We start from the raw sequence: 19687 nt of genomic DNA on the forward strand, positions 1-19687 counted from the left end.
TTTTAAAGAATTTTATAATAGCATGATAGTGATGCTTGGATCTTTAAAGCATTGGCTATTCCTTCTAACTGTTTCTACTGTAGTATATTTGCTTATTTGTTTGCTTATATAGTACTTCATGCAATCTAGATTGGTGGTTAGAATTAATAGCCTAATAGGACTTGACAATACAGAATGACCTAAGTCTTTCAACAGTGAAAAGGCTGCTTGGTGCTTTGTTAATGCAGAACATACTTGTTCTTTCTTCCCAAAACAGTGACCTTAGCACAGGGTATTAAACCAGAATTTTATTCAAAGGCCTGCAAATGAAAGTTTAAACTTAACTGATTTAAATGTTCTAAGAATGTTCTCTAGGTTGGCATCTTCTAAATTTGATGCTGTTGCTATCCAGCATGGCTTCTTGGAAAAATGAATGCTAATTAATGTGCATCAGTGGAGCAGTCAAGAAACAAATTAAAGGAACAAAAACCCCGAAATCTCAGTGGAATCAAAGCAACAAACTAAGACAGTAGACCTAATTAGATGATCATATGCATGTGACTTAATCAAAGTTCAACAGCTCAAATGCTCAGCTGAGTTTTCTTATTAGTAAATGGTAATTCACTAATGGCAGATGTGGAACTTTCATAAGTATGTTTTCTTTATATCATATCTCTATGGCTGCACAGGACAAGGTACCCTCTTTTAGAGTTTGAGGACTTCACAACCTTATTTTTATTTCTATTCATAGACTAATTAGTGACAAATCTCTTCTCTTCTATGGGTGTAGCTGGGAGAAAAAGGTACCAGGCCTAAATAACTCAGCTTTCTGCACCTAAAATCTGTCTGTCATTATATATACACCACCAGAAGTGTCTCACTTCCTGCTGAAGGCAAACAGAAGTAACATGGAATGATTTTTCTTGTCTGTTTGTGACACTAAGGGCAATTTTCCAGTCCATGGTCTAATTTGACATACTCTCAATATAACAAGGAAGGGCAGTAACATGAGGCCACAATTCTTCCTCATTCATTCCTGGGATTTATGGAACAGAGGCTTAGCTCAGTGCATGTCTGTGGCAGACAACAATCTAGCTCAGGCATTTCTAATTACAGTGAGCTTTTTTGTAGTGATTGTTGAGAAAGAAATTTAGAATTGATATATTAAAAATATTAAAATGATTTGAAATAATTTTTCAGTGTTTAATTTTGAAATTTGATATCTTACATTCTTTCAGAATAGGGTGTTGTGTACTTTTGTTGTTAATATAAACCTATATTTTTAGATATCATAGGATCTTCAAATAATGAAAGTCAAAATTGTTTGTATATTATCTACCTCGTAGTCTCCTTCTAGTGCAATTACTAGGTAGAAGAGGTGACCTCTACCTTGTGAAAATATTTCTCAGTGAAACTATTTCTAGCTCTGAGGTAACTTGAAGACTGTGTGAGGTTGTGAGTCCCAGCTAAAATAGGACAGCTGTTTGATGTATCAGAAATTAGGAATTTGCAATAGTCTCCTCTGGCCACATATTAGACCTATGCTTGAAAATGGACAGTTCTTCCTTCAGGCTGGGTATAGAAAGCTAACCAGCTCAGGATTATTTGGCAGTACTGACAAACAAGACATACTAAGTTTTATCAGGCCAAAACAAGCTTTGTTCCCTTTCCAAACTTGAAGCTAAGTAGCTTATTCTAAGTGGAAATAAGGTTGATCATCCTTCACTGATATTTCAACCTCAGTTGAAGTAGCCCACATACAGCTTTTTTTTTTTTTTTTTTTTTTGGTCCAGCCTAATCATATTGTTTAAGCTGGAGGAGTAAATCAAGGCATAGAAAAGTTCTAGATGCAAGTTGGATTGCTGCAATAAATTTGTGATTAGTGGGTCAGATTTACTTTAATACATCTGAGCAGCTATCAGTTAGCAGCATTATATCTCCAGTTTGGAGCAGTTTTAATAAACCTCTGCTGAAAGATCCACCAAAAACATTTACTTATGTAACTGCATAAGTCTGATACATTCCAGGCCACACTTTATTCCCCAGTTGGAAACTGACAGAACTACTACTTATCAGATGGGATGAAGCCTCCATCAGAAACCTGGAATAAGGTTTCTAATTCAGATCTCCTGTTCAGTTGTGAGGCAGCTTAGCTGTACTTCCATCATACCAGTGAGAATTTATGAAGCAATAAAATTACATGTCTTGGCTTAGTAACTCTAAAAGAAGCATTTTTTAATTGGTATTTTTGAGGAAGTGGGTTATCCATGTTTAACTTTCATGGTGGAAATACTTGATTTTGGTCTTTAATATTGATTTATATTTACTAAGAAAAAGCTTGTGACAGGTTTCAGGCAAAATAAAAGGAATGATTATCACTACAACTAAGCAAAGGGGAGATGATTCTGTGAAAAGCTTCAAAGACCAAGCTCTAAAGGTATGAAGTACAGAAAATTAAAAATGTTGCCAGAATCCAACAAATTAATCACTTTGAAATACTATGTAATAGGTATAAAGCAAGAATTTTAATGATGGTATTAAGTAAGATAATGCACCTTTCAAAATGTTGTTCTCTTCTATGAAAACTTATAATTTTGCCTAGTTTTAACTAAATTATAATCTTACATGCTAGTTTAGACTAGTCCCAAGATCTGAAATTTGTTTACTGTATTCATTCTGATAATATTTTTTAAAAAAATCTCCTATGGATAAATTATTTTGCCATAATTGGCCCCTAGAGTGGGGTTAGAAGAAAGCTAGTAACATTTCTCACAGGTGCTTATAATTTTTTTTTAATTATTGATATTTATCTTCACTCATCTATATAATGATTTCCCATTCTACTGATGTTATTATTATCAAATAGTCTCAGTGAATTTCTTTCTAAAACTCCTAACTCTTCAAAGTTTACTCAGATAAGTATACTGATTTTCAGTTTTGTAGATTCATGGTTGCCTTAATGTGGCATTTCAATGTAATTGATTGCATGTTGGCAAAGTTGGATCTGGTGATCCAAATGAGTAATGAAATTATTTAAGGTAATGTTTTAACAATTCCTGACTCATTCTGCAAGAGGGCTTTTTCTTTATGGAGATTTAAGAATGTCTGTGAACTCTTGTGAAATATTGTTTTTCATTTCTCATGGAAAACAAGCTAATTGGGTATATATCCCTGAGAAAATCTTGATACTGTGTTCCTTGCCTGCTAGTAAGTTTAAGGCATGGGTTTTTTATCAGCTAGTTGGAAAAGATTTTCTCTGTTTGTAGATAAAACCTGATAAAAAGCTGATAAATATTTTGTAGATAAAGTCTGGTGGAACAGCAGGTCCCAGAGGGCCTGGGTCTAGCTGGAGACCTCTCACCTGCAGTCACCCTCAGGGTCCATTACTGGGCCCAGTATTGTTTAACTTACTCATACATGACCTGGATGATGGGATAGATGTCTCCTCAGCAGGTTCAGAGAGAAAATAAAGCTGTAAGGAATGGCCAGTACCCCAGGGTGCTGTGCAGCCCTTCAGAAGGACCTGGACAGGGTGGAGAGATGGGCAGGGAAGAGCTGCCTGAGATTCAGCAAAGGCAGGTCCTGCCCCTGGGGAAGAAGAACCCTCTGTGCCAGGACAGGGTGGGGCTGACCTGCTGGAAGGCAGCTCTGTGGAGAAGGGCCCGGATGTCCTGGGGGACAGCAGCTGTCCAGGAGCCAGCAGGAGCCAGCAGCGTGTCCTTGTGGCCAGGGGGGCTGATGGTGTCCTGGGGGGCATCAGGAAGAGCAGGGCCAGCAGGTCCAGGGAGGTGATCCTGCCCCTCTGCTCAGCCCTGTGAGACCACATCAGGAGTGCTCTGTCCAGGTCTGGGCTCCTGAGAAGAAGAGAGACTTGGAGCTCCTAGAACAGGTCCAGTGCAGGGCTACAGAGATTATTGAGAGACTGGAGCATCTCTCTTATGAGGAAAGGCTGAGAGAGTTGAGCCTATTTAGTCTTGGGAAGAGACAGCTGAGAAGGGAACCTCATCTCAGTCTATAAAATCTGATGGGGGGGTGTCAGGGGCTGGAGCAGGCTCTGCTCAGTGGTGCTGGGCAGTATTGCAAGAGGCAATGGGCAGGACCTAATGCACAGGACGTTCTGCCTGACCACAAGGAACAACTCTTTTACTGTGTGGGTGACCATGCCCTGCAACAGGCTGCCCAGAGAGGCTGTGGAATCTCCTTCACTGGAGGTATTCAAAAGCCATCTGAATGCAGTTCTGTGCTGTGTGCTCTGGGATGGCCCTGCTTGAGCAGGAAGGTTGGACCAGGTGACCCACTGTGATCACTTCCAAACTGACCCATTCTGAGATTCTTAAATGGCAGCATTACAGACAAACAAAGAAAGCTGGCATTCAGTCATTCTTTCTGTCTGTACCACCAGGTCAACCATAGATTTCTGTGGTACACAGAGCAAACAGATTTTTTCTAAAGAGGTAGTTTTTGAAAGCTTTTATATTCTGACTGTATACTCATACCCATTAAAATGCAAGTAGTGCCAAAGAGTAGCAGTAGGAACACACATCTGGGCAAAGGAAGGACATCAGATGTCTCATTTACAAAATTTTTAGTATATAATCTGATTTATAGAACACAATACTCTGGAATAGAAATCTTCCTAACTTCGGAAAAAAAATCAGAAAATAAAGCCTAAAACATTTATTTATCTATCACTAAACTCAGTAGAAGGGTGCTGGGAGTGCAGAAAGGAGGGAAAGGAACTTCCTGTTCAGAGCCTGAACCAACAGCATAATGAGAATTTTTTCTATATGTGGAGGTAGAGAAGTCTTTAAAGCAGACAAACTACAAAACATCTAATATAATTTGGTGCATAATATAATAATTTGAAATCTGCCTAATTCTGGATAATTTCCAGTGTTTCATTTAGCTAGATAATGCCATTTTTTAAAACACAGAACAAATTTCACTTGAAAGAGCTGAGGAAGAGTATGTGCTACTAATGAAAGAGCTATAGATCTTGAGTCCACTGGCAAATATATTTCTTCTTTCCTGCCATAACTGTCAAGCCACTCAAAAAAATTTCTGTCAGATATGGAGCCAGTGTTTCCTTCTGTTGTGTCCAGCCACCATCTCTATATGCACCACTCACCCCTGGGTAAGTTAATACTAAAAGAAAAATTACACTTGTTGAGCAAGATACTTCAGAGACATGGCAATGACACCAAATCTCAGCAAAAATTTCAGACTATTGAAAAATCTCTCTCAAACATTTCAGAGACTAATTTTGTCTGATGATTGTTTGAGATGAAGAACAACATATCCAACTGGAAGTATTCAGCCTATTCCCTTTCAAGAACTGTGTTTGTGACAACAGGTATAATCTGTTCCCCTGGGAAAACTGAGGGCTTTTTAATTAGGGTTCTGAAGGACCTCATTTGCAGGCTAGGCTATATACTTCCTCTAATCAGAGAATAATTTCCTCATTAATCAGTATCACTTCCAGTATATCCAGATCAGACATAAGCCTTCCTCATTACTGGCAGCAGTTGGAGGAAGAGCAAGAACTGTTGTATCTTGGGCAGATGAAAAGATGCATTAGATCACCCTCCCCCAACAGATTCTTCATCTCGCTGCTCTACGCTGGCAGATTGCAAAAGATGACAAAAGGAGTGGAGCCCATGGATTTTGGAGCTAAGAACCATTTGCAATGAAATGAAAGTGAACAAATAACATTCTGTAGGTTTGTCTGAAGCACTGGGTCAGATGTACTGTAAAGGGAGTTTTGGTCAGGAATGGCAAATGGGTTGAGAGCGTCTCTTGATGAATGGCAAGATGTCTGGCAAGGTGGTAGATTATCAGACAGGATGTCTTCTGTATGTGTATTGTTTTTAGGAGCTGCCAGGAATTTTTATGTAGTTTCTTTATAATATAGTTGTTAAGTGTACAAGACTAAGAAGGTATTTCTAGTCTATAAGGATGTTCTGAGGAAAAAAGGCAAAGATGGAGACATTGTAAAATACTGTAAGCTGAAATGCTGTTTTGTGTATCAGAAAACCAAAATGACCTATAGTGAACATCCATGCTTTTTAAAAGTATTTACACCTGTTTGCTGATATAAGAGATAAAAATGTTCTTCAAACATCAGCAAATTCTTTCGTTCTACTTTATATTTTGGGAAATATTTTCAAACTTGAAATCAAAGTCTCAGTCCCCATTAAAACCACAGTTCTTTTAGTTATACATAGTAATATTAAATATCTGAAATACAATGAAGAAATATGTCAGTGATGATTAGTAACCATAAAATAAGAAAATAAGAAAAACTTCCAGAACAAAAAGTGCCTTTTTCTAATATTTGTTCTCTTAGACCCTGGTGACATGTCCTTTCATTTGCTAACATGCAATCATTCATGCTTTCTTTTGCCTTGGGAATCTCTGCTATGATTATTTAAGGAAAGTAATTTTGCTGGAATTAATATGATTGACAGCTAGCCAGTAGAAAGATGTATGGACCCTCCTTCTGGCAAGAAAAGGGATATGAAAAAGAGGAAGACAAGAAGAAAGAATAAAAGAACAAAGTAATTTGCAACCATATATAAAGCAATGCTTTTAATTTGGAAGTTGTATTGTCAGTTGCTATTTAGTTTTCAAAATCTGAGCAATAATTTAATACAGAAAATTACTATCATGGTTGAAGAGATTTTGCACATAAAAAGCACATTATAATAGTAAAATGTCACTGTTGTAGAGGGTACAGAGCCTAGTGCTGTTATACTTACCCCACAGGCAAGATATTAATTATGTAAAACCTCCAGCTCTTTTAATTTGCTGTGTGCATCTCCTAATAATACTAGACCAAAATTATCAAGAGGAGTTTATAAAAACACTGAGACTACTTGTTTTTCAACAAATGCATCTCCAGTATATTTGCAAGCCAGGATATTTGTCACAAATGTCAGGGTTTGGATAAGGAATGCACTAAGGCTTTTACCCAGAGTTTTAGAAGCTAGGATCAGGTTCCCCTTTTCCCTGACTTTTAATAATTCATTAAGTCAGTTTGTATTGGTCTTTTCCTAATGCAAATGTTTATATATTCCTTGAGGGAAAGTAAGAGAGACTAATTTGACAAAATAACAGTCATAGACTCAACAGGGATGTAAACAATACAGTCTCAAATTATTAATTGAATCAGTCAGAGAAGTGATAAGCTATTTTGTCTGTATTAAGTAGTTCTCAAAAATTGTGAAATATAATGCAATATTTCAGCTGTTGTACAATGCTACACAGCTGTGGTTTGCCTTCCTACAGGGAAGGATACATACAAATGGGGAAAAAAAAAAGAAAATTAAAAAAAAAGAGAGTGAAAACCTATAAAGTATTCTAAAATTTTAAGCTTCTCTTTTTTTCCCCAAAACAAATTTAAATAACATAATTATTCTGGATTTTCAATATTCATTCTCTGAGGTAGTTTGTTTTTAAAAATTTAATTTTTCTTTCTATAAATGGAACGAGTTTGTTGAAAACTTGTTCTGACAAGGAATGTACACCCCCCCATCTCTCATCAGGGGCAGTTGTGAATGAGGCTTACATTTTAAAACCCAATTTAAATTGCATTCATTGCTAGAGATGGATGTGGTGATACAGCTTTATGCTTTTTCTTGTAGAAATTCCCTTGGAGGCTAATCGACCTCCCGATAACCTCCCCTGCCCAACAAAGCCATTCTGGACTAGATTTATTATGTAACAATCCATGTCTGACATTTATGCACACAGCTAGTCCTGTGACAATCAGTAGTGCATTGAACTGGTGTGCTTTTGAAATGAAGACAAACTTCTTGGGCATGATTTCTGATAAAGGCTCTGCTTGCCCCTGAGGATTGTCTTTCCCAGCTCGTTTTGTAATATGCATTTTTTTCCAAATGATTTTGCTTTGTTTGCTATACAAGAATTTATTTGGAGGGCTGGATCCTCGTCTAATGGCATGGTAGGGGGTTACAATGACTGCAGTGGAAACATATTCATGTCCTTTAACAGTGGTTCACCTATTTCTCCTTTACATCTATAGTCTGATATGCACAGAGATTTAGACATAGAAGAAACTTGGAATATGGAGAAAAAAAAAAAACATGGAAGGATCTTAGAACAAGCAGTCTGCCATATTATTGTTGCAAAGTAGGCGACAGAATATCCCAAAATATTCATTTTGCTCACTGCAGTGAATTTAGTTTCCTCTCCAGATCAGGCTTACAATGACTCAGTCCCAAGTACAGATTAGTAATACCTCTGTCCTTTTCCCATTTCTTCTCTCCAAATCCTAGGTCACTGCTCTACCCTCATCTTTCCGCTCCTTCCACCTGGCCACAATAAAATCCCTTCCCTGAATGCATGCAGTGACACACAACAAATTAGATGCAACATCAGCAATTACTCTTATTTATACAGAGAAGGAACATCTGCCTTCTTCAGACCTGACCCCTGACTTTCTTTCCCCTGGGACATGAAACCTCTTGGGCAGCCTGAGCCCAGAAATTCTACTTGAAGCTGACACAGAGAGGACTTGTGCTTAACAGGTTGCCCTTGGAGTACATTCTATAGAAGCAATCCTGGCTGCCTAAGAAATATAAACAGGAAAGGATAACTGAGTGTAACCAGGCATTTTTGAAACTTCCCTGAAATGGTTGTCCTTGGTGTCAGAAAATGAGTACCTATATCCTTAGAAATTGGACTTTAGGAAGTTAAGATTTTTTTCCTTCTCTTACAAATTTAGTTTTTAGCATAGCTGCTAAAGCAATCTTGAACCCTGCTTTTGTATTTCTGTTCACTATAATGGGTTGTGAATAGAATTTTGATTCTATTCTGTACATGGTCTGCTTGTGTATTTCATCCATGTTTTTGAAATACAGACTGCTTTTGTCCTAGAACAGAAATACTTCTGTCAGAAACAACAGATGTATTATTCACTTGCTTGAATTCTTATTATCTGTAATATCTTTTTTTTCCCCAGTGACCAGGTGTTTGAAATTGGAGTATTAGATATTTTTGGATTTGAAGAATTTCAAAAGAATACTTTTGAACAGGCAAGTGTGGATGCTTTGCTGAATTTAATGTACCTGTTGTTATTTCTCTAATTAACTAGTTTTGATCAGAATACAAATATACATGAAGGTAAAAATTTTCTCATAAAATATTTTTTTCCATTATACCTATATGTATATGCATTGTATCCTGGGGTTTGTACAATTGTTGACAATTTAAAAATAATATAGTAAATGTCTATCATGATTTTGAAAAGGGGTAGTATTAGCTCTGAAAGACAATCTGAGGGAAACTGTGTTGTTTGTTTTCATTCTTGTGGTATTTATACTTCAACTAGATCAATGAGCAGAAGGACAATATGCTGAATTGGAAGAAAGATCAAAAGGTCTTCAGATGCCTTTGAGAAAAAATAAAATGAAAATGCTGTATTATGCTAAGTGCCATTAGTGGTAGATTCACCTCTGTGTGACTTGACAACACATGTGACTTTTTAAAAAAATTGAATTGCATCCATGGAAAATAAATTGAAATTTATGTCACTTAATGCTTTAAAATCCTTTTAAATATCAAACTTTCTTTAAATTGTTTGCTTACCTTCAACATTAATCACTGAACACCAGAGCTCTTGTGAATTACATATTTCAGAAAGCATTAGTGGCACTACACAACACACTCCAAGAGGTGTTTAAGTTGTTCAGTGGTTCATTCATTCTGTGATGCAGATGAAGAAAATCAAAGCATAGGAAAAAAAATCAAAGCAGAGTGAAGAACTGAGAAGGCATCAGCAGCAGCAAAGGATTGTTACTGTTTGAAGTTGGGATTCGCCCCTTTGTCCCAGTCAGTCCATTCTTTTATGGCTCAGCTTCCTCCTTGTGGTGAAACAGAAGTCATAAGCCACATCAGTTCAGGTTGTATAACATGTTTACATTGCTACCCAATGTCCAATGGTTTGAAAGCACACAACAGGTTTACCTGTACATCCAAGGAGCGTGTAAGAAGGAAATGAAATAAATTCCAGTTTCCCTCTCGCAAAATTCTTTTTGCTGCTGCAGTTCTACCTTGCTTGAACATTTGCTGGATTAAGGACTCTTCCTGTGTACCAATATTCCTAGTCATTTACTCATTGTGAATGCCATCTTCAGGGGAAAATATAAAGTGAAAAATTTAAAACATTTTAATAGATTCAATATATGAAATTAAAAAAATCCGTAGGCCTCCTGATTTATAAGTATGAAGTATTCTATGCAATTTAAATGCTTCTCAAAAGAGAGGGATTCATCTTGGAACTTATTGGTTATTTTCCTTTTACCCTATTGTGCATTGGTTTTTGTCTTGAAACTCATAAAAGATCTGCAATTGACATCATGAAACAACCACTAATTCAGTTTTCTGGTTTTAAGTAATTTTCTGCTTAACTGCAAAGGATACTTGAAGAGAAAATATAAGATCTAAGAAAAAGTAGCAAAAAGGAATTAATTTTATTATTTCTGTGTGGCAAACGTGATAATTTCAAGGTCATATTTGCATTTCTATTTCATTTTTTCTAAATAAATATATTTCAAGAGACACTTACTGTCCCTCCACCTGTAGTGAATTCATTTTGTTGAATAATATGAAGTAATTATCTGAGTCATCTCAGAATCTATTTAACTGCATTCCTGAAAAGACAAAGCAGGAGTGAGAGTTTTTTACATGAACTCTATAATGCAATTAGCATATCTGATTCCTGAAGTGGTGGGTTCTAGTATCAGCAAAGAGAAGCAGTTTGTATCTCCATGTGGTCCATACTAATCATGCAGACTTATCCCAAACAGCCTGAACTTCAAAGCTAGAGCTCTCTAGCCATCTAGTCTAGTTCAGAGTTCTGCCCTGGCTTGTTAACCCTAACAATAAACAGTCTTGTTAGCCCAGATAGGTCCTCATGCAAAACATTGCATCATGTCTGCAAACATGCTCGATGTCAAGGCCTGTGGTTGCAGAATGTTAGCATTAAATGTTACAACCAGACAGTAGTGGAGCCATAAAAATTATTTTTTAATCACATTTAAATTAGCATATTTGAAAATGTCATTAGAAAAGTAATGTAAGGGAAAATTAATCTTTTTTTTTCCAAATTAGTGTATGATAGGGCATTCTTTCTGAATTTCCTTCTGTTTTCCTTTTTTCTTGGAAAAATTTATGACTGTTTTCAATAAAAATTAAAACCTCCTGATTGCCCCAAACTGGGGACATTCAAAGTAGCTGTGTGAATCTTTCTGGAGCTTTATATCAGGCTGGTAGATAGACAGTTTAATATCATAATTAAGAGAGTAATAAGATAGTAAATCACATGTCAGTTTTAATAAGCTGTGTTTGAAGATGGTTCAGGCAAACAGAGATGGATAAACTGGGTAGAATAACTTGTTTACTCCAGTGTATGCTTTGGGATGACAAGGCATTAGAGTATTGAAATATCAAAGTCAAATGAAGAATTGGTCTAGGAACAACTCATGAGCCATGCAAAGGAAGACAGGTGTCAAAGGACTAGAAAAGTAAGATGAATTATGCCTACACCAAGATCTAATAAATTCTGCAGGCAAAATGATGGGGCTGACAGCTTGTTGAGAGAAAACTTCTATAGGCCATTGTAAACAAGAAGGCATTAGAAGTTAAAAAATATTATATAATTGTTTCCCTTTTACTGGGTGAGTATTGGTAAGCCTTTATTGTATAGAACATGTGTGATATGTTATAAGAGCAAAAATGGGACATGTAATTCTTAAATAAAAGTAAATAAGTATGTGGAATAAGCAATAGTGAGGGGAGCTTTGATTTTTGGTATGAAATTTAAAAGCTGAAAGGCAGAGAACACTGTTTTTGGAAGACACAGTCTGAAGGAGTCATTGCTCAATAAAGACTGAAAGCTTCTGAATTACCAGGACTCACTGAGTTACTGTTTTTACTGATCATCAGCTGAGCTATGGTAAATGACTACAGTACACTTTTAGCTCACCCTAATAACAATTTAAAATCACTTCCTAGCAGTGATCATTAGCTTGGGAACAGCATTTTCCTGGAGCAGCTGCATACCTGCTGTGCCAGAAGAGCTTTGTATACAACCACAGTGGAATATGGTCAGAAGTGAGCACAATTTCTCTTTCCAGTTCTGTAAAGAAATGGCCTTTGTTTTGTGGTCATTTCAAGAAATATGACAGCTCTACCAAAAATACCAATGGCAGTTTCCAGTGTGAATTCAATGTTTTCTCAGGCTTCCTATTTGAGAGGGACTATATTCATTTCCAGTTTATTCCACACCCCTTTAAAACTAGAAGATGTCTGCTTCTCTCCTAGTAGAATTTAAAACTAGGTGAGATCTTATTCATGGCTCCTTCACAGCACAAATCCGAATAGTACAGTCAAGGAATGCTACAGCCTTCATACTTGTGATAGTACATTTTTGGCCACAAACTCGTGACCAATGAGTATAAGAAGCAATAAACAGGATGGATAATGGCCTGTACCAATTTCCCCCAGCTGTATTTAAGAAAACTGTATTATAGAAGAAGAACCAGACATTATAGAAGAAGAACCAGACATTAGAGGAGAATGAGTAGCTTTTCTTACACCTGCAGAAAGTCAGGTCTTTCTACAGAAATGGAAGTCTGTAGCTGTAGATTCACCAAAAGAACAATAATGCAATAAAGTTAAATGGATAATGCTAGTAGTCTTTTTTGTTCAATATAGAATTCAAATGAGAAACTGAAGAAAGTATTTAGCTCTTGCTAAATTCTGTGTTTAGCTCTTCCATGGTATTTTGCATCTATAGGCCTCTCAAGTTTTGCAGTAGAAAGTATCTATGTCTTATTCTTTTTATAGGAAATAAAAGTGATTTATCTAAATTAATACTGCAGGTCACTGCAACAGTCAACTCTATACCCATTAAAGTGCATGCACATTATCTGTGTGATGCAGTGTAACTCTGGGAGAGGCATAGCTTCCAAGGCAGCTCTGTGCAGCACATCACACCTCCTGTAAAAGCTGGCTCTGAGAGCAGAGAGCATTACCTGCCCCACTCAGGGCTCTACTTCAGTCACTGTGGTCAAGCAGAAGAGGTCAGAGAACAGAGCTATGTTGGAATTTTCACCTATGTTTATTATTCGGTATGGTGGACTTTAACTTCCCAGCATGTTATTTCTATGGTTAACTCTGCTGACGCTACATTTTTGTCACATAACATTTCCTAGCCAAAACAACCATAACAGATTATTTTGCATTAAATTGCATTGTCTCAGCAATTAGACTGCTTCTAGCTGTCTGAATATAAGGTCATGTTGTCTATTTTGAAGGTGGATGGATATGAATAGACAAAAGTTTCATGATGTAACTTTTCTGCAGTCATTGATGCCTCAGTGATAGTAGATGGGAGGTCACACGCAGGTTTTTACATTTGGACAGTCAGAAAGAGCATTTAAAGATTTTGTTTTATGCTGAAGAAATCAACCTTCTTTTGTTTTGCCTGTGCAGAGCACAGATGGAGGTTGCTGTGTGCCTCTGTGGAATAGGCAGCTGCTGGTGCACACTGAGCTCTGTTACTATGTAGAGACGTAATGCAGAATCTTCCATGCAGTTCCCAGTGCTGGAGCATTCCTTATTCCCTGTAGGATGATGGAAAGTGCTTACCAGGTTAATTCAGTTTTTAGCAAGGAAATATGACGTGGTATTTTTAAGTCAGAGTTTTGCTGGCCTCTATACACAGGAATGTTTCAGCAACCTTGTTTTGGAGCAGTGAGGACCAGGCGATCCTGGGCACCAGGGAGCCAGGCAAGAGGAGGAACCAGAGGATGGCCATGCCCTCCCTGCTGGGCAGCATCCCTGGAGCATGGTGGACAGAGCCAGGGCTGGTAGCAGTGCCCATCAGCAGCCCTGCCCTGGCAAGCAGCCAGATGGGGCTGGGACCCTGTCACAGGCAGCTGGAGAAAGAGCTGGAAGCTGGCACTGCCATGGCATCACCTGGGACTGGGCCCATCAGCAGGGAGTGGGTGGGGGCCCCAGGAAAAGCTGGGCACGGCTTTAAAAGCCTATTCCTTCCCTCAGGGGCCTGGCAATCCTGTGTTTTACTCTCTTCCTCAGTCCAGCTCCTGAGGATCTTACACTCTTAATGGCCTTTGTCAGGGTGTACTCCTCCCTCTTCCCTCTTAGACTCTTTGGTCTTCTTCCCAGTGCACACATTTCTTTCTGTTTTATGCAGGGCACTATTATCTTACCAATGTTCCAGTCAGCCGCTGGAAAACCAGTGTTCCTTGACTTTAAAGCTGGCTTATCATGAACATGACATAAAAATATTTTTTTTATTCTTTTACAGTAGATGCTTTGTAGTCAAAAATAAAATAATTTATCTCAAATTGAGATTCCCAGCTCACAATTCAGTTTGTGATTGATTAGTGAAATACTGCGCAACGACATTTAATTGACATACATACTTACTTTTCCACAGTAGCACCCTTTTTTTCCCATAGCACTTAGTTTCTGGCCAGCATTACAAGTGAAAAAATAATTAGAACTGTTTCAGTTTCAGAACAAGTCCAAACTCTTTCAGGAGAAGATTGCTGTTACCATGTTTTTTGGTTAGCTTGGTTGTTTAATACTTTCATTCCTATGAAAAGTCAGTGGGGGGCTATTTCACTTTGTATCGAAATTGTCCCTTTTTGAGGGGTGTTTCAGACCCTCCTTTGTGGAAGGCTTCGCAGGTGACAGCAACTTGTAGCAAAGTTTTAATATAGCACCAGGCTCTCTTATACATTATTTGAGGAACACAAATCAGCTAATGGCAAGTGATTCCAGAGATGACATGGAGTTCCCAGTGAATTAAAGATCTGACAGAGGCAGGACTAAGTCTGAATTTGTGCTGGAGCTGCATGGAGAACAAGAAATGTGTGCTAGATCCTGTTAGCACTAAAAGGCAAAGGAAGAAATGTAATGGTTCTGGTTTTGGTATCAATTCCTTAGAAATATTCTGATGGGCACCATACATACAGAAAAAGGTGTTGAAATGTTTGGGTAGCAGACGTAAAGGGGAACGGCATTCAAGATACTTCTAAAAAATAAGTGTCAGGCTTAGGTTTAAAAATATTTTCTGAGTCCAACCTCAGAAAAAAGATGATTCTGTGTTTCATTATCTTTCTTAGAAATTACATTTTTGAAAAATGCTAGGGCAGTTCCCTGCAGGTTAAATTTGACACTGTAACTTCATCATCTCTACCCATAAATTAAGGCCTGATAGATGTGTTGAAATGACAGCTGTTAGCTTTACTCCATGCTCTGAATACACATTCCTTGGGAGGGTAATCCTTCTGCAGGACCAAAGGATGTAAATGAGCTTTCCAAGGGCTCTTTGCATCCATCTTTCTCTCACTGATTGACAGTCACCAAGTTTGCTTTCCACAAATTTCCTTCTTTGGTAATGCCTTTTTCAAACAGGCATAAGAGCCTGAAAGTTGAATAAAGAGCAGGAAAATTTCATTAGTCATGGGTGCTTTTCTGTCTTCAGAGCACAGCACAGTTTTGGTATTCTACCTAAATTTTAATTTGGAGGGTACTTAGTCTAATGTGATGAATACTTATTGCTTTTACTAAATGCCACTCTGTTATTTTCCAAAATCTAAAATTTGGGTGGTTCTGCAAGTTATAGTTGTTTTTGTTTGGGTTTTTTTTTTCATTTATTTCTGGTTTTTTTAAATACTTGAACAAGCATATTTTTTCTTCTAATAATATTCTGAAAGGATTTCTTATAGAAGACAGACAAATATATGGTGTATTTATTTTCACTGACATGTGATAGTGAGCTAATGTAAAAAAGATTGGTAGAAAGAGAACTACTTAGAAGGCATGATATGGAGTCCACAAGATGCATATCAAGAACAGTTTAGCAATGTTTATTGACAAAAAGTACCATAGATAATGTTGAGTAATGCTGCTAGTTAAAGCAAATATAGTTCTTAAAGGCATTTCCCAAATATTTGTTTAGGTAAAAATCTATCTAAGTAGTTTGTTTTTGTTTTAAATTATTGTTATATTTCAATCTAATTTACATGAGTACAGTTAAATACATGCTTAAAAAATGTGATTCTGTGAACTTTTCAAATCTTTGGACAGAAAGTATATAATTTTCTATGTAATAATTAGAAGACTAGAAGCAAAAAGAATTTGGGTTTGCAAAGCTAGTTTAGTTCATATTCATCCCATTTCTACATTTCAGCTGCTTTAACTAGTATGCCAACCTGTGCCAAGCTTTTAATTTGAAACATTCCTTTCATTACCTTTTCCCAGCAGGTTGTATAAAAAACACTGAAATGGAGAAAGAACGGACCAGGATGTGCTGCTTTCCAGCAGCCCCTGGCTGATCTCCTGGTTCTTGTTCTGCAGAGCTTCTCTCAGCCTCTGCTCTGGAGAGAAGCTTTGGGGCAGTTTGCAGTTTGTACAAGTGCTTGAGCTGCTTTCTGCCCTCATCTGCAGTGCCTTAGTGGCATTGTGGCAGGTCTGCCTGTCTGGGTGACAATGTTTATGTTGCTAAGAACACCCCAGTGTATGCCATAATACTCTGGTTTGTAGAATTTAAAATATTCTTTTTTTCTTTACCATCATGAATATTTTAATAAAATACTATTCCTTTATTTTGCTACTTAAAACCAATGCTGTTTATCAGATCTTCGTAAGATGTGTCTACGACAATCTTTCCTTTGTCTCAAATTCTGTAGTTCAATAATTTTGCTGCACAGTCAGGCTCTCAAATACTTTTTTTTTTAATGCATTTTAAGAGATTGGCTCATGATAAAAAGTAAGCTTGACTTTATAGGAATTTCGACAGCTTTTCTTATTGTAGAATACACCTTTGTAAAGTTGAATGACCTGGTTCTCTAAATAGGTCATCTGCAAATAAAGAAATATACAGCATGCATCATTTTAAGGCTTAACCATTTTCTGCAAAGTGTAAGCTTTTATGCCTTATAAAATAATGTTAACAAGCTTCTGGAAAAATTTTGTAATTAGAATTCCAGAAGTGATCAGTAAAGCACAGTTTCCCTTCCACAGAGTTAAAAAAGCTGTCTTTTCCATAAAATAAGTAGATACTGGAAGTCAGTTGTATACTTCTATTGTTAATAAGATAACAATCTGAATGTTTATAAATACCACTTTAAAGAAATATTGGTTTTATGTGAGGTTGTCTTTTGTCTGCACTGTCATGCATTAGTAAAGACAGTTAATAGACATTTCATTGTAAAATGAGCTTTGTCTCATTTCTTCTTGCTGTTTTTCACACTAGTCCATTTTATTGTACAGCAAGTACAAGTTGACTATGCTAACAGGAGGTGTTAATGGAAAATTCAGGCAACTCTTACACATTACTTGGCTTCTGTTCCCTCATCTGGATGTTACACCATGTAATTTTAGGATTGAGCTAAATATTTCATACCTTTTAATATGACTTGCTGGTATAATTGCTTTACACACTTTATTCATGGAAGATATAGTTTATGGCTGGCCAACAGAAATATGTGAGTAGTTTAGACTGAAAAGAAAATGCATGCAGGCATTCCTTGTATCATTCCTCATATGAAGTGTTCTTACACTCTTTTAGGAGTTTCTGTTTTCTTAATTTCTTAGTCATAGTTAATGTAGCATTGGAGGAGGTTTTCAAATTTTCAACTAAAATTTCCACATAAATGTCAAGAAAAACAGTTTAAACATTTATTCCACAAGGTTATTAAATGCTTGCTTATTTTAGCAGGTGGGCTTTGAATAAAATACAAAAGCACACAAATAAGGTGATACAATTCCCATCTGTTTTTAACTGAAAATCAGGTTTCTGTGAAACTCTTTAGTTTTACATCCTATAAAGCAATCAAAGAAAATGTTTTAGAAGCTTCTACACAATTTATCTCCCCAAATGTTGAACTTTTTTATGGAACAGCATTTTCTTCCCAACCTTCTCTTAGAATATGTATAAAATGGAGAGCAGCATCTAACAAAATGTCCCTACCTGCTTTATGTTTTGTTAAAACACAATGAGCTCTTCAGAGACTCTTGTAGACTTCAGTAACATTGTATGTGGAAACAGAGTTTTGCCTTTGTTAGCACTGAACTAACTAAAGACTCAGGATCTTAAATAAATATGTAGGGTTTTGGTATTTTGTTTTCTAAAAGCACATTGTATTTGTGTAACTTTCCTGAATATAAAATGCAGAAGAATATTAAATATACCAATTAATAGATAGAGTTACCCTTCTTCATTCAATGGAATTAGTGTAAATATCTACTGTATTTGATAATACTGATACTTGATAACTCTCATGTGGAATCCACAATGAACTGTGCAGGCAGAAAATTGTGTATTCCCAATTTAACAATAATGGTTGTTAAAATCTAAATTTCCCTAGGGTCTTCCTAAATTTGTGGTCTACCAAGAGATACCATATTGTGGATTGAAATTTCTTCAAATCCTATATTAGACACGCAGTAAAACCGACATCGATGAATTATCCAGTAAAAGTCTAATATTAATTTTTTCTTCATTTTACCATAGCTGTGTGTCAACATGACCAATGAGAAGATACACCAGTACATCAATGAAGTGCTTTTCCTACAAGAGCAAGCAGAATGTGTACAAGAGGGAGTTGCCATGGAAACAATGTATTCTCCTGGTAACCATACAGCAGTCTTGGATTTTTTCTTCCAGGTAGTTTCCAGATCCATTTTAAACCATGTATATTTATATAAACTCTGTGCATGTTAGGCTGATACAAACTTTTGCTTGCATTTTCCAATTTGTGGCAAGGTTGTGGGTCAGAGAGGCCACAGCTCAGTGGCTCACAGGGCTTGCTGAGGGAGCAGGGCTGAGGAAGATGCCGCAGCCTCTCCCTGCCCCTACTGGTTCCCGTGTAGCCTCTGTGTGTCGAGGCACAGTGACAGTGCTGCCCCAGGGCTGAGGAGGCTCTGTCCTGAGCCTGGCAGCTTCTTTAGTGCCTGAAGCTAGTTTCTGGACAACTTCTAAGAAGCAAGTAACACAATCAGTTTCTAACAGATCGTCAATAGTGACCATTTTTGGCAACAGAAATACTGTTCCCTACATTTCTTATAGAAGGACCAGCCTTGAACATTTAGCAAAATATTTCAATCTTTTTCTATTTTTCCTGTTTTTTGAGGTGATATATGTTTCTGTTTACTAAATTACTGTGTTACTCTAGAAGGAACAACTGAAATTCTATTTCTGCTGTATAAAATGAGATTTTTTTTTTTTTTTAATTTCAGAAACCATCAGGATTTTTGTCCATGCTGGATGAAGAAAGCCAATCTGTTTGGTCAGTGGAACAGAGTCTTTCTAAACGCATTCAGTCTTACCTGGATACATCAGATACAAATACAGTCTATTCCTCCACAAAAGATGGAAATGGTAACCTTGCCCCAAAGGATCTGGGCTCTACCTTCACTGTTATGCATTATGCTGGGAGGGTAAGTTGTTTAAATATCATTTACATGCAGTTAATGAAAAAACTTAACAAAACAAAATTTTACATGGCTTCTCCAACTCCTGGCTATAAATAGGATTTCACTGTCAAGTGCTAAATTTTCAGGACAGCTTAGAATCTCAATGCCATATCTAGTGTATAAGATGTGTAACTTACATCACAACATGCAGGATATGGGCTACCTAGTTCTG

At 36.9% G+C, this 19687-nt stretch overlaps 1 protein-coding gene across 1 annotated transcript in view; it reads left to right on the forward strand.

The window, feature by feature from the left end:
- Positions 1-19687, forward strand: part of MYO16 (myosin XVI) — a gene marked incomplete at both ends in the record, with an annotated part of 272441 nt that overhangs the window by 161840 nt on the left and 90914 nt on the right. Inside the window, 3 exon segments of the mRNA XM_084226992.1 lie at positions 8963-9035; positions 18554-18706; positions 19279-19479. Of these exon segments, the coding sequence (XP_084083118.1) occupies positions 8963-9035; positions 18554-18706; positions 19279-19479 (427 nt within the window).

This window comes from Fringilla coelebs (genome assembly GCF_963513975.1).
Source record: "Fringilla coelebs genome assembly, chromosome: 2".
Taxonomy (NCBI): Eukaryota; Metazoa; Chordata; class Aves; order Passeriformes; family Fringillidae; genus Fringilla; species Fringilla coelebs.